Source organism: Equus przewalskii, chromosome 18 (assembly GCF_037783145.1).
Source record: "Equus przewalskii isolate Varuska chromosome 18, EquPr2, whole genome shotgun sequence".
NCBI classification, from domain to species: domain Eukaryota; kingdom Metazoa; phylum Chordata; class Mammalia; order Perissodactyla; family Equidae; genus Equus; species Equus przewalskii.
The window spans coordinates 34,341,641-34,361,207 of NC_091848.1; the positions used below are offsets into that span (position 1 = coordinate 34,341,641).

General features: G+C 35.1%; 1 protein-coding gene across 26 annotated transcripts in view; it reads left to right on the forward strand.

The window, feature by feature from the left end:
• The window catches only part of DLG1 (discs large MAGUK scaffold protein 1), a 262,589-nt gene that overhangs the window by 146,852 nt on the left and 96,170 nt on the right, over nt 1-19,567 (forward strand). For all 26 annotated transcript variants that reach the window (XM_070583431.1, XM_070583434.1, XM_070583435.1 and 23 more), the window contains 5 exons: nt 31-84; nt 10,562-10,612; nt 13,395-13,519; nt 15,982-16,151; nt 17,115-17,251. In XM_070583431.1, the coding sequence (XP_070439532.1) occupies nt 31-84; nt 10,562-10,612; nt 13,395-13,519; nt 15,982-16,151; nt 17,115-17,251 (537 nt within the window). The remainder of the gene's footprint in view (nt 1-30; nt 85-10,561; nt 10,613-13,394; nt 13,520-15,981; nt 16,152-17,114; nt 17,252-19,567) is intronic.

Sequence of the window (19,567 nt, forward strand, 5' to 3'; positions counted from 1 at the left end):
AGCTAACACATTTCTAATTCTTTCTTTAAGGCGAATCCTCCTCCAGTACTGGTCAATACAGATAGCTTGGAAACACCGACTTATGTAAGTTCCATTTAAAACATTCTGCTTTTCTTGTTCAACTTTTGATACAGATACAAAGATCACAGCATTATTTTTCCTAATACCTGTACTTATGATGTTCTATCACTGAGCTGTAATTGTTAAAGTAAATGAAATAATGCTGTCCTTTTTTGGTTGTTTTTCCCATACTTATGCAAACCAGAAATGTCGAAATAGAAATGTATGGTTTTATTTTTAAATTAAAATTATTAATTTTCACTAAAGGCTGTCTCTGACCAGTGGTCATGCACACAATGCCATATATTCAAAGAGTCATTTTAGAAGTCTAATTGAGTGACTAGATTTTTAGTAACCGGGTTTGTATGTATGTTCACATATTAAAATAGTTATAACTTTGTAACTTAAACTTGATTCGTGCTTCTCTCTAAACTTACTTTGTTAAAAAGCCCTCTTTTCCTTAAAGATAAATAGCCAGAACAGCAGAATCTGATGTAACATTTTTCACCCCAAAGGAAAATGTCTCTGAAGGTGGTTAAGTAAAAGTAATGCCCGTGCAGTTTTTTTAATCATATGGCATATAATTTCATAGACTGTAAAAATCCTCTCCTCCGCTTTTTGAACTCTAGTCGATTTCAGTCTGTACTTTAAAATGTTTTATTTGGCTTTATATTCTGTTTGTATTTATATGAATATGGGTGTATCAAATATTTGATGATTTTGCAAAACTTCAAATAATAATACTTAGTATAAACCAAAAATACTCTTCTGTACTTCTTTTCAGTCAGTGTTATCTTTCACACTGATTTAGAATACTTAGTCAAACAGGATTTTGTTTGTACTTTTGTCAGTATTTTCTTCTTTACATTTTTTTCTACATCTCTTGTTCTCTTTGTTAACTTATGTTTTGCTTAAGGGCAGACTCAGTGATTAAACACTTTGATTTTAAAACCCTTTTAGGGGCCAGCCCCCTGGCATAGTTGTTAAGTTCGATGTGCTCCGCTTCAGCAGCCCAGGTTTGTGGGTTCAGATCCCAGGCATGGACCTACAACACTCATCAGCCATGCTGTGGTGGCAACCTACCTATAAAGTGGAGGAAGACTGGCACAGATGTTAGCTCAGGGCTAATCTTCCTCAAGCAGAAAAAAGAGGAAGACTGGCAACAGATGTTAGCTCAGGGCTAATCTTCCTCAGGAAAATAAAAACAACCTCTTTAACTGAAAGTTAATGAATAACACAGAAAATGATAATATCAACAAAGAAAATAAATACACATAAATTTTAAGGGAAATATCAACAAATTAAAAGCAAGATTAGCATACAAGCGGCAAACTTAGAGCAAAAGTTGTGTGATTTCAAGTTTGTATGACGTATTATTCAAAAAATATTTTTCCTGCCAAGCAAGGTATGTTGGAGATCTCCAAGACCACTTACTACCCATGTTGGGAGATTTGCCAGGAGGAGTCACAAGACTCAGCATATTGTTGTACTCATGGCTAAGGTTTATTACAGCCTTGTGGTAAGTCAGGATCTGCAGTCAGATTGTATGGCTGTATGTCTAGGGGAATCCATGTTTAAATTTCCTTACACTTTCTTCCTCCCATGAGGGATCACACAGAGCAGTCTTTTCCTCTATCAATGAAAATGCAGCAACATGTATGCAGCGTTTCTGGCCAAGGAAGTGCATTCTGGACTCAGTCAGTGTGAAGTTTTTTGTTGGAGATGGGTCACATAGGCACCCTCTGTCCAGCACCTAAGTCCCAGAAGGAAAGCAGGTGTTCAGCAAAAACGGGTTGTCTCTAGAAAATCTAGCCACAGTAAAGGACCCTTTCAGTTACGGGATTGTAGGAACACTCCTAAAATCAATTTCCCAAATGCCTGCTAAGACCCTTCCAGTGATAGCAGCCTTAGACCTCATGTGTTAGCCCTTTTCTGTACATAGGGAAAGAGGATAAATTCCAATTCTTTAAGCAGGATTTGTCAGAATGTGCTACTTTATCATACGTATAGAACTCTGTGTGAAATGTCTGGGTAGTAACTATTCTCTGTGACTCTTGCTTTGTGCAGGTAAAAACCATGTGTTTTGTTTGAGTAAAACAACCTTAAGCTTTTAAGAGACTGAGGAATTTAATTCTAAAATTTAAAATATATTACAGAATGTTTTTTAAACTTATTTGTTATTCCTTTGTTAATTTCCTGATCATTTAATGCTAGCTGTGTATAAATATACTATTCATTTATAAATATGAATAAAAATAAGAAAAATTGCAGCTGCTGCCTTAGAACATTCTTTTTTTTTTTGGCTGTAGTCATCATACTTCCCAAAATTAAGTAATTAATTGAATAGATATGTTTTACAAAATTCAAAAGATACAGAAGGGTATCCAGTGGAAGTCACGCCTTCTTCCCTTTCTTCCACCCCTGTTCCCAGTCTTCCAGTTCCCCTTGCCTAAGGCAGAAAGTGTTAGTAGTTTCAAATATATTCTTCTTTAAACATTCTATGCATATTCAAGCATATCTGTATTGTTTACAAACTTTTACCATGTAAAATCAATGCCCTACTGAACATTTTAGTGTACGTTCAAGTATATAATCAGAATATATTCATATACATAGATTGTGCAGAGGGTGTCAGTTTAGATTTGATCAATTTGCCGAATTGCACTTCGTAGAGTTTTACCCATTTATACTTAAAGTATCAATGTTTTTACCCCACTCTGTCACCAGCAGTGTATTAACAAACTTTTTAATCTTTCGTTAACGTAATGTTAACACATTGTTTTAATTTGTGTTTGTGTTATATTTCACCTGTTTCTACCTTTTCACTTTAAGAAAATTTTATGTTGAGACATTCGCATACCACAAAATCTACCCTTTTAAAGTGCACAGTTCAGTGATTTTTAGTTTATTCACAGCGTTGTGCCGTCACCACCACTTTCTAATTTCAGAACATTTTCATCACCCTATAAAGAAACCTTGTAACCTATTAGCAATCACTCCCCATCCTGCTCTTCCTTCAGCCTCTGGCAGCCATTAGTCTACTTTCTGTCACTAGGGATTGATCTGTTGTTGACCATTCATATACACAGAATCATGCAATATGTGGCCTTTTGTGTTTGGCTTCTTTCACTTAGCATGTTTTCAAGCTTCATCCGTATTTTAGCATATATCACAACTTCATTCCTTTTTATGGCTGAATGATATTCCATTATATATGTATACCGTATTTTGTTTATTCATCCTTCTGTTGCTAGACATTTGGGTCATTTCTACCTTTTGGCTATTGTGAATGATACTGTGATAAACATTGGCATACAAGTATCTGATCAAGTCCCTGCTTTCATTTTTTTGGGATATATACCTAGTGGTGGAATTGCTAGGTCATATGATAACTCTATATTTAGGGTTTTGAGGAACCACCTGTTTTCCCTATCAGATGCACCATTTTACGTTTCCACCAGCAGTGTATTAAAGTTCCAGTTTCTCTGAGTCCTCGCCCGTCTTGTTATTCCTCATCAATAATGTTTTGGTGTTTTTGTTAATAGCCATCCTAGTGGATATGAGGTGATATCTCACGATAGCTTTGATTTGCCTATATTCAGTGACTAACGATGTTGAGCATCTCTTCATGTGCTTATTGGCTGTTTTTATGTCTTCTTTGGAGAACTGTCTATTCGGATCCTTTGCCCATTTTAAATTGGATTATTGTCTTGTATTAGTAATTTGGAAGAGTTTTTTGTATATTCTAGAGACAAGTTCTTTATCAGATACATGATTTGTAAAACTGTTCTCCTATTCTGTGGATTGTCTTTTCACTTTCTTGATAATCTCCTTTGAAGCACAAAAGTCTGATTTATATGTTTTTTCTTTTGTTACTTATGCTTTTGATTTCATATCTAAGAAACCATTGCCTAATCCAAGGTCACGAGGATTTGCATGTTTTCTTGTAAGAGTTTTGTAGTTTTAGCTCTTGCATTTAAGTCCTTGATCCATTTTAAGTTAATTTAGTGTATTGTGGGAGGTAAGGGCCCAACTTCATTCTTTCGCATGTGGATATCTGATTGTACCATCACTATTTGTTGAAAACACTATTCTTTCTACATTGAATGGTCTTGGCACACTTGTAGAAAATCAGTTAATGATAAATCTATGGATTTGTTTCTGGATTCATAATTCTCTTCCATTGATCTGTGTGTATATCCTTATGCCATTGCCACATAGTCTTGATTACTGTAACTATGTAATAAGTTTTAAAATGTAAGTCCTTTAACTTTTTAAGTTAATTTTGGCTATTCTAGGTTCTTTGCATTTCCGTATTAATTTTAAGATCAGCTTATCAATTCCTGCACACAACAAAAAGGCAGTTGGAATTTTGATAAGAATATCGGTAAATTTGGGGAGCATTGCCAGCTTATCAGTATTATGTCTTCCAATCCATGAACACAGGGTGTCTTTCCAACAGTTTGTATCTTTAATTTTGTTCAATAATATTTTGTAATTTTCGGTGTACAAGTCTTATAATTCTTTTGTTAAATTTATTCCTAAGTATTTTATTCTTTTAATGCTCTTGTAAATGGAATTGTTTTCTTAATTTTATTTATGGATTTTTTCATTGCTAGTGTGTGGGAATATAATGGATTTTTAGGTATTGATCTTCTGTCCTGCAGCCTTACTGAATCATTTATTAGCTTTAAGAGTTTTTTGTGTAGATTCCTTTGGATTTTCTACATGTCACCTGCAAATAGAAATAGTTGTACTTCTTCCTTTCCAAATAGAATGCCCTTTATTTATTTTTCTTGCCTAATTACCCTGTCTAGAACCTCCAATAGAGGTGGTAAAAACAAACATCCTTGTTTTGTTTCTAAGTATGATGTGTTATATTCAATTTTAAGTATTAATTGATAGTATAACTTCATTGGCACTGGAGTTGCTTTTCTTTTTTTTTTTTTTAAAGATTTTATTTTTTTCGTTTTTCTCCCCAAAGCCCCCTAGTACATAGTTGTATCTTCTTCGTTGTGGGTCCTTCTAGTTGTGGCATGTGGGACACCACCTCAGCGTGACCTGACGAGCAGTGCCATGTCTGCGCCCAGGATTCGAACCAACGAAACACTGGGCTGCCTGCAGCAGAGCGCACGAACTTAACCACTCGGCCACGGGGCCAGCCCCTGATTTTCTTTTTATGCATTCCTTTTCTTTCCTTAAGTAGTAAAAATGTTAAGGGAAGGCAAAATGAGAAACAAAAATTCTAGAGTTTGTACTGGCTCCACTTATGAAGTGGAAATGAGGTAATTTGTTGAAGTAATTCCCATCTGTTTCTGTCTTTATTTTCCTTAAGACAGACCTTGAACAGTGAAGGTTAGGAAAATTCATTTAGTTTGACTTTGGTAGTTTTCTTACATTCTAAAGCTTCAGTTTTTCCATATGTAGTATGATTGATAACTAATATTTTAAAATCAACCTTAATGGCTATTCATTATTTAGGAAAAACTTTTAAGTAAATTCTTTTGGAGCTAATACTTTGTATTTAGTTATGGTAATTTTTCATTAGGAAGAACATTTTCTTCTTCCCAATACATTTCTATCTTTAGATTCTTGCCTTGTGATAGTGTAGACTGTGAGGTTTTTAATTGCCTGAGATTATGCAGTAATATGACTCATATGAATGTTGATAGATACAATCTTGAATTTCAATATCTTACTCTATAGATAGAAAGGTATTACTGAATTGAACCTAAATGACAGGGAATCAGTAAATTAGGCTTCTTTTTATATTCCTTTGGACAAATCTTCTACTTATTATGTAGTAGGATTTGTCTGTCCTGTTTGTATATATTAGTGTAGGCTGATTAGAAAATTAAATCTTTGGACTGATAAGGGATTGAGGATATCTGTGTTATAAATTTTCCCCTGCTTCTTTATGGCATGTGTTTACCCATAGTTAAAGCAAACTGTATTAAAAAGAACAAACTTACACAACTTAAAAGTTAAACAATAGATGCTGTTCCAGTATACTAGCAACAACTAGTTGGAAATATGAGTCCATTAACTCTAACAACAAAAAATATGAACTACCTAGCTATCAGCTTAACAGGAAGTATATAGAGTTTGTAGTAAGAAAACTGCAAAGCTTAGCTAATGGCGTGAAAGACTACCTGAGACGTAGAGAGCAGCTCCTGTTGTTGAACAGGAGAATAATGTAGAGATCATCGTTTTCCTCAGATTAGTCTGTAAATTTGATATAGTGCCAGTCATAGCCCCAAAAAAGAGAGTGCGTGTTTTGGGGGAGGGTAAGAGGAAAAGGAGCAGGAGAGAGAAAGCATGTGCGTGTGTTTAGAGGGTTGGAGGTGGACTTAATGAGTCATCTAGAGCTGCATCATCTGTACAGGAGCCACTACCTACATCTTGGTGTTTAAATTTAAATAGATTAAAATTTCGTTTCTCTGTTGTACTAGCCACATTTCAGGTGCTCGCTCAGTAGCCACATGTGGGCAGCATCTCCTGTTTTGGACAAGGCAAATTATAGACCATTTCCATCATTACAGAAAGTTCTGTTGGACACTGTTGTTATAGAAAAGTAAAAACTCAAGAATAGCCAAGTAAAATTTAAAATAAAAGTAATTATGGGAGATTTCCCTACCAGGTAATAAAACATATTATAAAACGTCTTTAATTAAAGCAGCATAGGTCTGGTCCAAAACCAGATAGATTAAAGGAATACAACTTACCTTTGATATACGTTATATAATCTGAATTTTCTTTTCCTGGTCAAGTTTATTGTAGCTTAGTTGTTCCTGGTTATGGCTTTGTGGGGTTTTTCCCCCACTGTTAGGATGTTTTTTTCTTTTTTCTTTTTGGAATTTACCATCTATTCTTAAATGTCTTTGAAACTTTTGCCTTTTACCCAGACTATTACCTTAACTTACTTACCAGTTTACTTTTCTCCAATTTCTTTCCACTTCTCTTCCGTATTGCCGTAGTTCTTTTTCTGCAAAATCTGTTAAACCTACTTGATGCTCAAAAACTTCTGAGAATATTTCTCATTCCTTAGGAAAGCGTTCAGAGCCTTTCCCAGTCAGACCCCAGTCTACATCTAGTTTCTGCTCCAACTTTCACCCCCTATACACAATCCCATTTTGTTGATAGGACTAAATTCAAAACCAAGAAAATGCTAGCAGTGACAATTCTCAGGAAGTATTCTAAATCTACTCTCTTATATTTTTAAAGAGAAAAAAACATATTTTGTCAGTAATATATTAATTTTGTCTAAAAACTGATCTCTCTTCTCTAATTTTGTTCCCACGTTACCTCTCACTCCATCCTGTTAATTGAGAGTAATATACCCATTAGCTAAGCATTTCTTTTCTTTTGGAAGCCACAGTTTGTAAGGAAATTATAAAAAGAGAATTATGCAAACCAATCACTTTGTAGTTTTGCTGGAAACCATATTGCTTTTGAAAATATTATACCACCATTATTTTTTTCACTCCTGTCAATGGAGTGGTACTTGTAATTTATGTTTTTGACAATGTACTCTTGGCATTTAGAAGCCCAGTTTGAATATGTTTAATGTTGTTACTGAATTGTCTCTATATGTGAAATTATCAGACCATTTCAAGTTATTGAGGGTTTAGGAATAAGGTCATTTGGGGTTCATATGGCCTTCTCACTTTTCACCTTTTTTACATCATTCTGTACTACCTGGAATCCTCACCAGATATCGATACATCATGACTTGGCATTAAATCAAGTGCCAAGGACATTTACTAAGTGCCTACCTTTTAAGAAGGCTTAATTGTGAAAATCTCAAATTCCTTAAATCAGAAATCGTAAAATCAAAATACAAAAACTTTACATATTAACACCAAAAAAGGCCATATAAGCACATTCACTTGGAAATGTTTTGCAAGATAAAATTTTGGACTATTTAGAAATAAAGAAATGAACAAAAACAGAGCCCAGTGTAGCAGTTTTGGCATTTGGCCAAAGGCATATGCTGAAGAAAATTTAACTTTAATTTAATATGTTGGGTGTTTTTAAAAATAGACACGAGTAATGAGCAAATGAATTGGGCATTCAACTTAAGAAGTTTTAAAAAAAGAAAATTCTAAAGAAAGAATAAAGAATTGTTAAGAATCAAAACAGCCAGTCCTGGTGGTCTAGTGGTTAAGATTCGGAGCTCTCATGGCTGAGGCCTGAGTTCCTTTCCTGATAAGGGAACCACACCACCTGTCTGTCACTTGTCACACTGTGTGTGGCGGCTGCATGTTGCTGTGATGCTGAAAGCTATGCCACCAGTATTTCAAATTCCAGCAGGGTCACCCATGGTGGACAAGTTTCAGCAGAGCTTCCAGACTAAGACTAGAAGAAGGACCTGGCCATCCACTTCCAAAAAGTTGGCCGCAAAATCCCTATGAGTAGCAGCCTAGCATTGTCTGATATAGCACCAGAAGGTGAGAGGATGGCACAGAAAGACCAGGCAAGGTTCCGCTCTGCTGTACACGGGGTCACTAGGAGTCAGAATCGACTTAACAGCGCTCACAACAACAAAAAATAAAAGCAGAAAGTAATAGCATAGAATGTAATAGATTAATCAGTAATGTTAAAATTCTTTGATAAAGGCTGATAGGCTTTTAGCAAGGCTGAGCAAGAAAAAGATACAAATAACCTTTAGAATCAGAAAAGTTGTATGGCTGCAGATATGGATTTTATCTTCACTCATAAGAGAGGACTTTCAATCAAGTTGTCAGGATATTCATATGTGTAACCCTCCTGCACTCTAGATGCATAGAAATCATACATTTAAAATATATATATATATATATATATGAATTTGTGACATACAATCTCAGAAACAAGAAGAAAATCTCTTCAGGTGAGAAAGAAGAGGAGACAAAGCAGCAGTTCGGTTTGAATCCATTAGAGCCATATAGAAAGAACGCCAAAAAGTAGTAGAGATGAGTTGGAAAAGCCCTCAAGAGAAAAACTAGCCCCTGAATTGGACTTGAATTGGTTGCTTTCTTATAGTATGGTGAAGAAAGCAAAGTAGCTTACATAGATTTCATTATTCTGTTGCTGTATAACAAACTGCCCTGAAGCTTAATGGCTTAAAAAGCAACAGTTCCTTATTTCTGATGATTTTCTGGGTTAACTGGATGCTTCTTCTGCTTCACATGGTGTTGGCTGGGGCGCTGGAAAAGGCTGGAAGATCCCAACTAGCCTCATTCACATGGCTGGCATTGGTGCTAGTTGCTGGTTAGGACTATAGCTTGGGCTTTTGGCCAAGGGCCTTGATTCTCCTCTGTTTGAATATCTTCCATAGGCTATTTGAGCTTCCACACATTGTAGCTGCTGGGTTGTAAGAAAGTACATTCTAAGACAAAGGCAAACACCACAAGGCATCACACCACCTAGCTTCAGAAACCACACAGCTCACTTGTGCCATATTCTTTTTAACAAAGCTCATCTAAGACCGGCCTAGATCCAAGGGAGGGGGAAACAGACTACGTTTCTTCATGGTAAGAGGGTTGTCATACAGCGAAAGGGCATGTAAGATGGAAGATAGGAGGCTTCTCGAAAAATGTAGTTTATCACAATCCCTATTTGAGATTTTAAGATTGAGAATTTTGCCCAGCCTCATATCACCAAAAATGTTAAAGCAATGATTAGAACTCAAGTTAATCTGATTCCAAGGACTACTCACCCTTCACCAGTGTCCCTCACTGTGAGAATTACTTCTTCCAGGAGGGAATACGGAATAAATTGAAAGGAATAAGAGAAAGTTCTTGGTCTGTAAGATGTGAGCAAGAACTTGAATGGGGAATCAGATTTGTAGGATATGTAAAGGAAAGAGCAAATCATTCAAGTATGATGGTATGTAAGGCTCATGAAGATGTGAGGTACGGATGCTTGGAATGAAGCTGAGTGATAGATTGGGGCCAATTCATGCAGAGCCCTGTATGAGAGTTTCTTAAAGTTTTGGAGGAAGTATGTTATTAGACATGGGCTCCAAAAAGATACCTCTGTGTAAAACACATTATAATGATTGGGCAGTGGAGAATACTAATCTAAAAGATTAGGTAGATTACATTGGCAGTATTACGGAGAAGATTAACAAAAGCTTGAACCAAGGTAATAGAAATGAGAATGAAGAGGTGATGGTTCCCACAAAAATTGAAGTATTCAAATCAGTAAAAACTGGCAACCAATTAAATGTGTGGATCAAGGCAGAGAAAAGAGTCAGAGTTCAATAATATTAAAATAAAGCTGAATGTGTACCCTTTCTTTATTTGAAAGTTGTAATACCATAAGTGTCAGTTCATTAATCATGTTTGCACTCTTTCGTTCCTTGAAAATCTTCCCTAAAATTTTTCAAATGAAGCTATCTTATTTGATTATTATCACATTTAACAGGTTTTCATTAAAAAGTCATGCAAAAATTAGGTCTTGCCATTTCAAATTTTACACTCTAAATTTCTATGCTACTTCTCTTTTCTCCCATTAGGTTAATGGCACTGATGCAGATTATGAATATGAAGAAATCACACTTGAAAGGGTAACAACTGTTAATTGTCCTAAGTTTTTTTATGTGTAAATATGGTGCTTTGAAGAACCGTTTAAATATACTGCTCTTTAATATAGAATCCAAGAGACAAGATCTTTCAAAAACAGAACCATGTAATATTAGTTTCTTTATAAGTTCACATATCATAAAATTAGCCATGGTGTTTTCAGAACCTGTTAGTTTTCTTTAATATAAACTTTATGTAAAGTAGTTTTAGATTTACAGAAAAGTTGTACAGTGAGTTCCCATTTACCTTGGACTCAATTTTGCATATTAACATCTTACATTACTAGAATACATTTGTTTCAAGTAATGAACCAATATTGATACATTATTAACTAAAGTTTAGATTTTATTTGGATTTCCTTAGTTTTTATGTTTTTCTCTTCTAGTCTACCACATTGCATTTACTTATCATGTCTCCTTAGGCTCCTCTAGACTGACAGTTTCTCAGATTTTTCTTGATTTTTAATTTTATTATTTAGTCTTCATATGATAAAATATTTATTATAAATAAGTTTTTAGTATCCTAGTAACATGCTCATTGTATCAATTTTCTTTTCTAGCAAAATAATTGTCATAGTTCTAATGGACAAGACTCTATTGAAAACTTACTATCATTTACTCCCCCAGTGAGAAAATAACTTGAGTATAATTCAGATGTGTAAATTTTCTTGAATATTTTCCCCTTAAGAATATCTGCATTCAACTGATGCTATATTTTAGTAATGCCACCTTGTCTGACCAGCATTGGGGGAAATGAAGAGTTCAACACAAGTAAATTTCCTAAGAACTGAGAGTCTGTATATTTAAGACAAAAACTCTAGATAATTGGATTTGCCAGAATAGACTGAGTGAAAATAGACCTGAGAGAGTCTTTTACGTTTATAATAGATGTTTATTGCCTGCTACCCAAATTTGGGTCACCTGTTCAAGTGACGTGAATGACTGAGTAACTTTCAAGTAAGCTCAGTATTAATGTACTGTACATATTTTAATGTGGTATTTTGTTGGTCTTTTTTTCCCAGCCTTATTGAGATAAAATTGACAAATAATCCTAACATTTTATTTTATTTATTTTTCATTCTTTTCCAGTGCCTTTTAAATTTCTTTCTAAAGTCGTGACTATGTTTTATATTTTTCGCTGATTAAAGAACTTGAGTACCAGGATTGGAGAGCTGTTATTAAAGGGTACAGACTTGCAACTAGAAGATGAATAAGTTCTAGGGATCTAATGCAGAACATACTGCTTATAGTCAACAATACTGTATTATGTACTTCATAATTGCTGAGAGACTGGATCTTAAATGTTCTTGCCACAAAAAATAAATGATAATTATGTGACATGATAGAGGTGTTAGCTAAAGCTACAGTGGTAATCATATTACAGTATATAAATGTATAAAATCAACTCATTGTACACCTTAAACTTATACAATGTTATATGTAAACTATATCTCAATTTTTAAAAGGCAAATGAAAACAAGAACTCAAGTACCTGAGTAACTTGGTAACCTCACACAACCTATTGATGCTATTATTGAAAATATAGTAACTCTTGAAGTGTTTAAACTGAAAAAAAAAATTGACTAAAATAGAATTTTAGGACACATCATAGTAGAGTGAAGGTTTAAGCTGTTTAATACTAACAGTGAAGTAATAGGTCAGGATATATCCACTTATTTGAGTTGCCTGAAAGCCAGAGTTAGAACATTTCTTGCAAAGATAAGCATTTTTTAATACTATTACTTAGGACAGTTGTTCTTGAAGACTTTCTGTAGCAGTAGAACCCTTTCTTCAAAGAAAATATTATTCAAAATGCAGAATGTAAAACAAGCAAAAAGTAACTCTACTTTGGCAAAATTGACTTTGCTATCAAGAAAGCTTACCAGTGTTAAGTACTCAGGTTGGGCTTTGTATTAGAAAATGCCTTTTGCAGGGCCAGCCCAGTGGTGCAGCAGTTAAGTTCACATGTTCGATTCGGCGGCCTGGTGTTTGCCAGTTCAGATCCTGGGTGCAGACCTACACACAACTTGTCAAACCACGCTGTGGCAGACGTCCCACATATAAAGTAGAGGAAGATGGGCACGGATGTTAGCTCAAGGCTAGTCTTCCTCAGCAAAAAGAGGAGGATTGGTGGCAGATATTAGCTTAGGGCTAATCTTCCTCAAAAACAAAAATGCCTTTTGCTAGTCAAGTGTCTTGGTTAAACACGTCAAGCATGGTGGCACCTGTTACTTAGCAGATACAATTTGGTCATTTTAAAGTAAGCTGATAGCAAAGTTAGCAGAAGGAGAGCACCACCTTCTACCTCTTTTTTAAAAGGCTTTTTTAAAGGTTTTACCTACTCAGAAATAACGGCAGCAGAAAGATCACTTCAGTGTTTTTCTCTCAGAAGAGATTTGTTTTACCAAACATGAGTGAGATGCACTCTGGAAGAAAGAGACCTAATAGTGACACCTGTACAGATGGATGACTAATCCAGGGACAAATTGCACATACTTTTAAAGAAAGAACCATAGACTAGACTCCAAAAGTGCTCAGTACGTGTTCTTCATGCTCACCTACCCAACAGTAATGCCTCTGAATTCTTCATAGAGAAAAAAGAGCTTTCTTTAAGTTTCCTAATTTAGAATCTTCGTATTCCTTACACATACACTTTTGTGTGTGTGTGTTCCCTATGTTAGTACAGTTTCTAGGTCCTATAATGCCAGGAAGCTATCAATAAAGATAATTCTTATTCAGTCTTGAATGTTTTTTCTTCTATCCCCAGGGAAATTCAGGGCTTGGTTTCAGCATTGCAGGAGGTACAGACAACCCACACATTGGAGATGACTCAAGTATTTTCATCACCAAAATTATTGCAGGGGGAGCAGCTGCCCAAGACGGAAGATTGCGGTATGTTTTGCACTTTATGTTGTGATACTGAATCCACTTTGTGTATTTTTCTGAGGCAGACCGAACAGTCATAAATACAAATAAGAAACTCTATCATAATAACTTACATAAGATAGATACTCAAATACCAAGAATGAATGAGAGAATTGTGCTCCAAGCATTGTTTTCCTCTTGTCATTTAAGAATTCAATTTTATCTGAGCTATTATAACATTTTGACTAATAAGTTTTATCGGTGGTTGAGATGTTTGTGAGCAGATTTATAAAAAGTAGAGATTTCCCTTTGTATTTTCAAATAACATTCACAAAATGTTTTCCCTTTATTTTCTGGGTGGGAAACATCTATAGAAACTTATTTAAGATAAAGGGGATCATATAGATCTGGGTTTGTATCATACTACAAAGAATAAAGATGATGCAAACTTTAAATAAATTACTGTATTTTCTTAATTGAATAGATAAAAGTAACATTAGTCTCTTGTTTGAATTTAGTGTTCCGTTTCAGAAGATATCTTTAGCATACTTTGTTGTTTCCATAGGCTATATATTATGGCATAGATTTTCCTATTCCCTTGTTTGTTGTTTTTTATATACAGTGACCATCTAAAGTTTTAAGACTAAGGATTTTTATATGGTCTGTTAAAAACATCTCTTTTTTTGAGTTTATAATAGCTTACATCATTGTGAAATTTCAGTTGTACATTATTTCTTGTCCATCACCATGTAAGTGCTCCCCTTCACCCCCTGTGCCCACCCCCTAACCCCTTCCCCTGGTAACCACTGAACTGTTCTCTTTGTCCATGTGTTTATCTTCCTCATTTTAGTGAAGTCATATGGTGTTTGTCTTTCTCAGTCTGGCTTATTTTGCTTAACATAGTACCCTCCAGGTCCATCCATGTTGTTGCAAATGGGATGATTTTGTCTTTTTTATGGCTCAGTAGTATTCCACTGTGTGTGTGTGTGTGTACACCACATCTTCTTTATCCAATTATTGGTCAATGGGCACTTGGATTGCTTCCCTGTCTTGGCTATTGTGAATAGTGCTGCAGTGAACATAGGGGTACATAGGTCACTTTGGATTGTTGATTTCAAGTTCTTTGGATAGATACCCAGTAGTGGGATAGCTGGGTCATATGGTATTTCTATTCTTAGTTTTTTGAGGAATTGCCATACTGTTTTCCATAGTGGCTGCACCAGTTTTCATTCCCACCAGTGGTATATGAGGGTTCTCTTTTCTCCACACCCAAAACATCTTATTTTAAGGCTGTTGGTACCTCATGCAGCTCTTTAGTTTCTAAGCTTTACCTCTCACTGGATGTGACAGGTGATATTTAGTGAAATTAGTTAGATACAAAATTAATAATTTGATTGTTCATGTGAACGTAGACATTTACTTTCTGATTCTGTTACTGGCCTTTTATTTATGCTTCTTATGTAAAAATTAATGTTCTGTTTGTTTCACTGAAGAACGTTTCTGTGGTACTAACTCCAAGCTATCACTGTCTTTGGTTATAGAATTTATTTCCTGTAAAAAAAAGTTAATTCGATAATTATCGGGATCAGTTTTAATGTTTTAATTGTGTTTTGTTCCTCTTCCCTGCCCAATTTGAGATGACCATCTTTTTTTTTTCTTTTTCCCCTAATGGAATATCATGCAATTGAAACTGAGACCAGAACCAGGAGGAAAAGTTAGGACTAGGAATAAATCAAACTTTAAAAAAATATATTACTATGTCAAGGGTAAATTATTTACTTGAGAAACCTTTTAATAATTGGCATAATCTTTAACTTCATATAAATTTCAATAGATAGCTTTGTTTTTTAAAATCTATCTAGATTGGAAAAAGCAATCAAAAAATTATTTTTGGATAAATCACTGAATTAGTCTCAGTTTTGCCACTTACTGTCTCTCTAACCTTAAGGTGATTACTCAGTCTGAACCTCAGTTTTTTATCTTTGAATCACAGTTCTGTCAGTCATCATCTGGGTGGCCTTGAGAAAGTTAGTTAAACTCTTTGTGCCTCAGTTTCTCCATCTGTAAAACAGGGATATAAATATATATCTATCTTACAGATTGTTGTAAGGGCTAAAACACTAAAAGAAGTACGTGACATGTAGTTAGTGCTAAATAAATATTTGCTGTTTTTGTAAAGTATCTAATGCATACACATAACAAGCATACAATAAGCATACAAATTACAGCTGTCATAATGATTTAATATTTTCATGTAATAATCTATTATTTATACTGTTTCTTTTACTGGCCCTTGGGAAATGTTTGTTATTTATTTATGTGGGTATTTGATACATGGAGTATTTGACATGGAGTTTCTTGATTTATATATTCTCTACTAATAAATAATTCTCCTTAAAAATGAAAATGACAAGAAATAATTGGCAAAGGAAAAGTCGATATTTAAATTTTTAATAATTAATTTTAATTTTTAATATTTTTTTCCTCAGGGTCAATGACTGTATATTGCGAGTAAATGAAGTAGATGTTCGTGATGTAACACACAGTAAAGCAGTTGAAGCATTGAAAGAAGCAGGGTCTATTGTACGATTGTATGTAAAAAGACGGAAACCAATATCAGAAAAAATAATGGAAATAAAGCTCATTAAAGGTCCTAAAGGTATGAAATAAATCAAACTAAGACAAATTATTAAGTAAGAAATCTCTGAGTTAAATGTAACTATGAAGTTATTTGTGACCGACATTCTAAGATTAGCAATACTGGTAAGCTACAGACCTTATGTGAATTTTTAGAATGTCTTTGTTATTTCTACTGATTTTTGTCTTAAGTAGAATTCCAATTAAACACTTTAAAGGTCGTGTATAGTGTTGATATTAACTTGTAATCAGTTATCTACAAAGTACATTAAATGCAGATACGCAGGCAAAGTTCAAAGAAGAAAGAATATTTGTGAGTGTGTCATTAGCCGTTACATCTACAGTGAGGACTGTTAAGATGTGATTTCTGAATTTTGAAAATATTGATGAGATTGAGGATAAATGGAAATACTGATTCTAATTTGTGGCTTCGTGGAAGAGGTGGTATTCCAACAAATTAAAAAAGGAATAGAGAGCTACAAATTGGTGTTGAAGCTGAGAGAGTTATGAATTTCAGAAATTCCCTATTTAAAATTCATTCATAGAATATTGGAAAAAGAACCAAGTTACCCACATTTCTGAAGCCTATTAGTTCTGCCCACCAACAGACCATTTTATTTTTTCTCAATTGTTTTAATCTTGCCAATGTATTAAAAGTGTTAGTAAGAAACACAATTATGATGGAAACAAAAGTGAAACATAATTTTACATTGTCTCTTTGAACTAACAAATGCATTTACAAAGAGCTTTAAGAAGTAACCTGGAAGAAAAAAGGAACTTATTTCTAACTATAGGAGCACTTATTCATCATTGTCCCTGATTGCAGAACAAATACTTGGGATTTAAAAAGTAAGTAAATGGGTTCTTTTCTATTTTTAAAAAAGTTAGTGTGATGAAATTATCACCTTCTACTTTTCAGCCATTTCTTTCTGGACTGAAGTTCTCATTTATTGATGAGATTCTAAAACTAGTGTTTTCCAAACAGGTCTTGGATTCAGCATTGCTGGAGGTGTTGGAAATCAGCATATTCCTGGGGATAATAGCATCTATGTTACCAAAATAATTGAAGGAGGTGCAGCACATAAAGATGGTAAACTTCAAATTGGAGATAAACTTTTAGCAGTAAGTATAAGAAATCTATTGTTACAAAAATCATTTTGATGTCTTCTTTTTTCCTGACAGACCCTAGAATTTCTACATGCCAAAAATGTTTAAATGATATTTAAATGAGTGAATACTTGCTTTAGTCAAAATCAAAAATGTTTTTTGGTATTATCTTTATTTGCTATGTCCTCTACCAGCTTCCCTCTCTTTTCCTTCTATTCTTTTTTTTTTCTTTTTCCTCCTCTTTTTTGTTGAAGGGTTAGGGGCTTGGATGCCTAGAATTGTTTAATCATAATCCTTAGTTTTATAACACAATGTCATCCTTTATTCTTGTGTGACCTTCTTTTTTCCTTTTTTTGACTTTATTTCATTTTGTTTATAATATAATGAAAACTGCTAGTCATTCCCTAACTCAAGAACTAGAATATCAACAATCTGTTTCTCGTTCCTTTGCTTTTTTTTTTAAAGATTGGCACCTGAGCTAACAACTGTTGCCAATATATTTTTTTTTCCCTGCTTTTTCTCCCCTAATCCCCCCAATGTATAGTTGTATATCTTAGTTGTGGGTCCTTCTAGTTGTGGCATGTGGGACGCTGCCTCAAGGTGGCATGTCAGCGCCCAGGATCCGAACCAGCGAAGCCCTGGGCCACTGAAGCAGAGCGTGTGAACTTAACCACTCGGCCAGAGGGCCAGCCCCTCCTTTTCTTTTTAAAAATTGTTTAATCATGTGCATATGCCTAAATATTCTGTTTAGTATTAATTGTTTTGAAATTTTTTTAAAGGCTATTGTGCTGTATATAGTCCTTTAATACTTTTTTACTCAATATTGTTTTACTGAGACTCATCCATATTATTGCCTAGAGCTGAAATTTATTCATTTCACCTCTATGTAATACTCTGTTCTGGGACTGTACCACAATTTATTTATCCAGTCTTCATCAATAACTGTCTTAGCCCATGTTCCCTAGAAAAACAAAACATGAAGAAAAGCTGCTGTGCTATCATATTATTGGGAACTGTAATCTTAGAGAAGCTAGAGTGAGCGAAAATAAAAAGTGAGCCAGAGAATGAGGGAAAGCCAGAGTAAGGTATTCTGTTTCTGAGCTGGCTGTAATTTAATGAGAAAATGTAGCTCATTGCTTGTCATGTAGGACAGTCTTCCAGGCAGGTGATGTGGAATCACTAACCCTTAAATCCAGCCATCTAGGGCAAAGAAAGGATTTATCCGCTGGCCCCTTTTAGTCTCCTGTCTCTTGTTAGTTAGAATCTACTCCCTGGGGGTTAACTGTCCCAAATTTCTGGGCTGTGTCACCCAGCTCATCTGGGCAAATGCTAGGAAGCCAGCTCCCATAGTCCCTGGCCCAGCACCTCCCCTGAACTCAGAAGTGGTGGGAAGAGCTAGAGCCTCAGTGGTCTGGACAGGTCAGGCATGGTCTTCTAACACATTACAGCTCTCACTGTGTGGAACACACCAGCCATGCCAGACCCAGCCCTTACCCCAGAAGAGGCTGCAAGAGGTGGTAATGGTAGGAGACAAGGCGAGAGGAACAGTAGCCAGGACTCTCCACTAAGCAAGCAGCCAAGTCCTGGTGGGCAGGTAGGTTCAAGTGAGTTTGAAAAGGCACATAAACTAGGTCTGCTATAGTGGTGAGTTGTGTGATCCCCCCTTTTTTGGTATTATGAATAATTCTGCTAGGAAGAGCTGCTGTGTGTTCTGGTGAACATGTACAAGAGCTTCACCTATTTAAGAATGTAATTTAATGGATCGTGGTATATCCTATTAGTAACATTATAACAAAAACGTATTGTTTTCCAGACTGCTTGTAAAAATTTACACTCTTCGTCAGCAATATAGAAATGATTCCTTTGCTCTGCATTCTGTCCAGGACTGCTTATTGTTGCAGCAAGGAGCTAGACTGATTATTTTTGACTTAATGATGGGGAAGATGAAAGGGTTGACCTTGAACTGCTTTTCTCTAACTTATCCTCTCATGGCTGTGACTTGCCACTTTTTTCCCCAGGCTACAACCAAAACCCCCTCGTCATCAAACACACACATGTGCACGCGCACACACACCCCAGTTCAAAGCAGCCTTTTTTCTCCACTGGGTTTGTCACTTTTGTTTTTTCATTTCTTAGATACCACATTTTTCTTTTTGGTTTCTCTAGGATCAATTTTAGTGATGTGGAGCCAGCAGTTTATGCTGATTTGCTATTTAGTGTGGCTTTTGTTGTCATAATTCCACTGAAATTATTCAGTTCTTAGTTCTCATCTTAATTGACATATCAGGCATTTGACACGGCTTCCTCCTTCTTCGGACACTTTTTCCATTT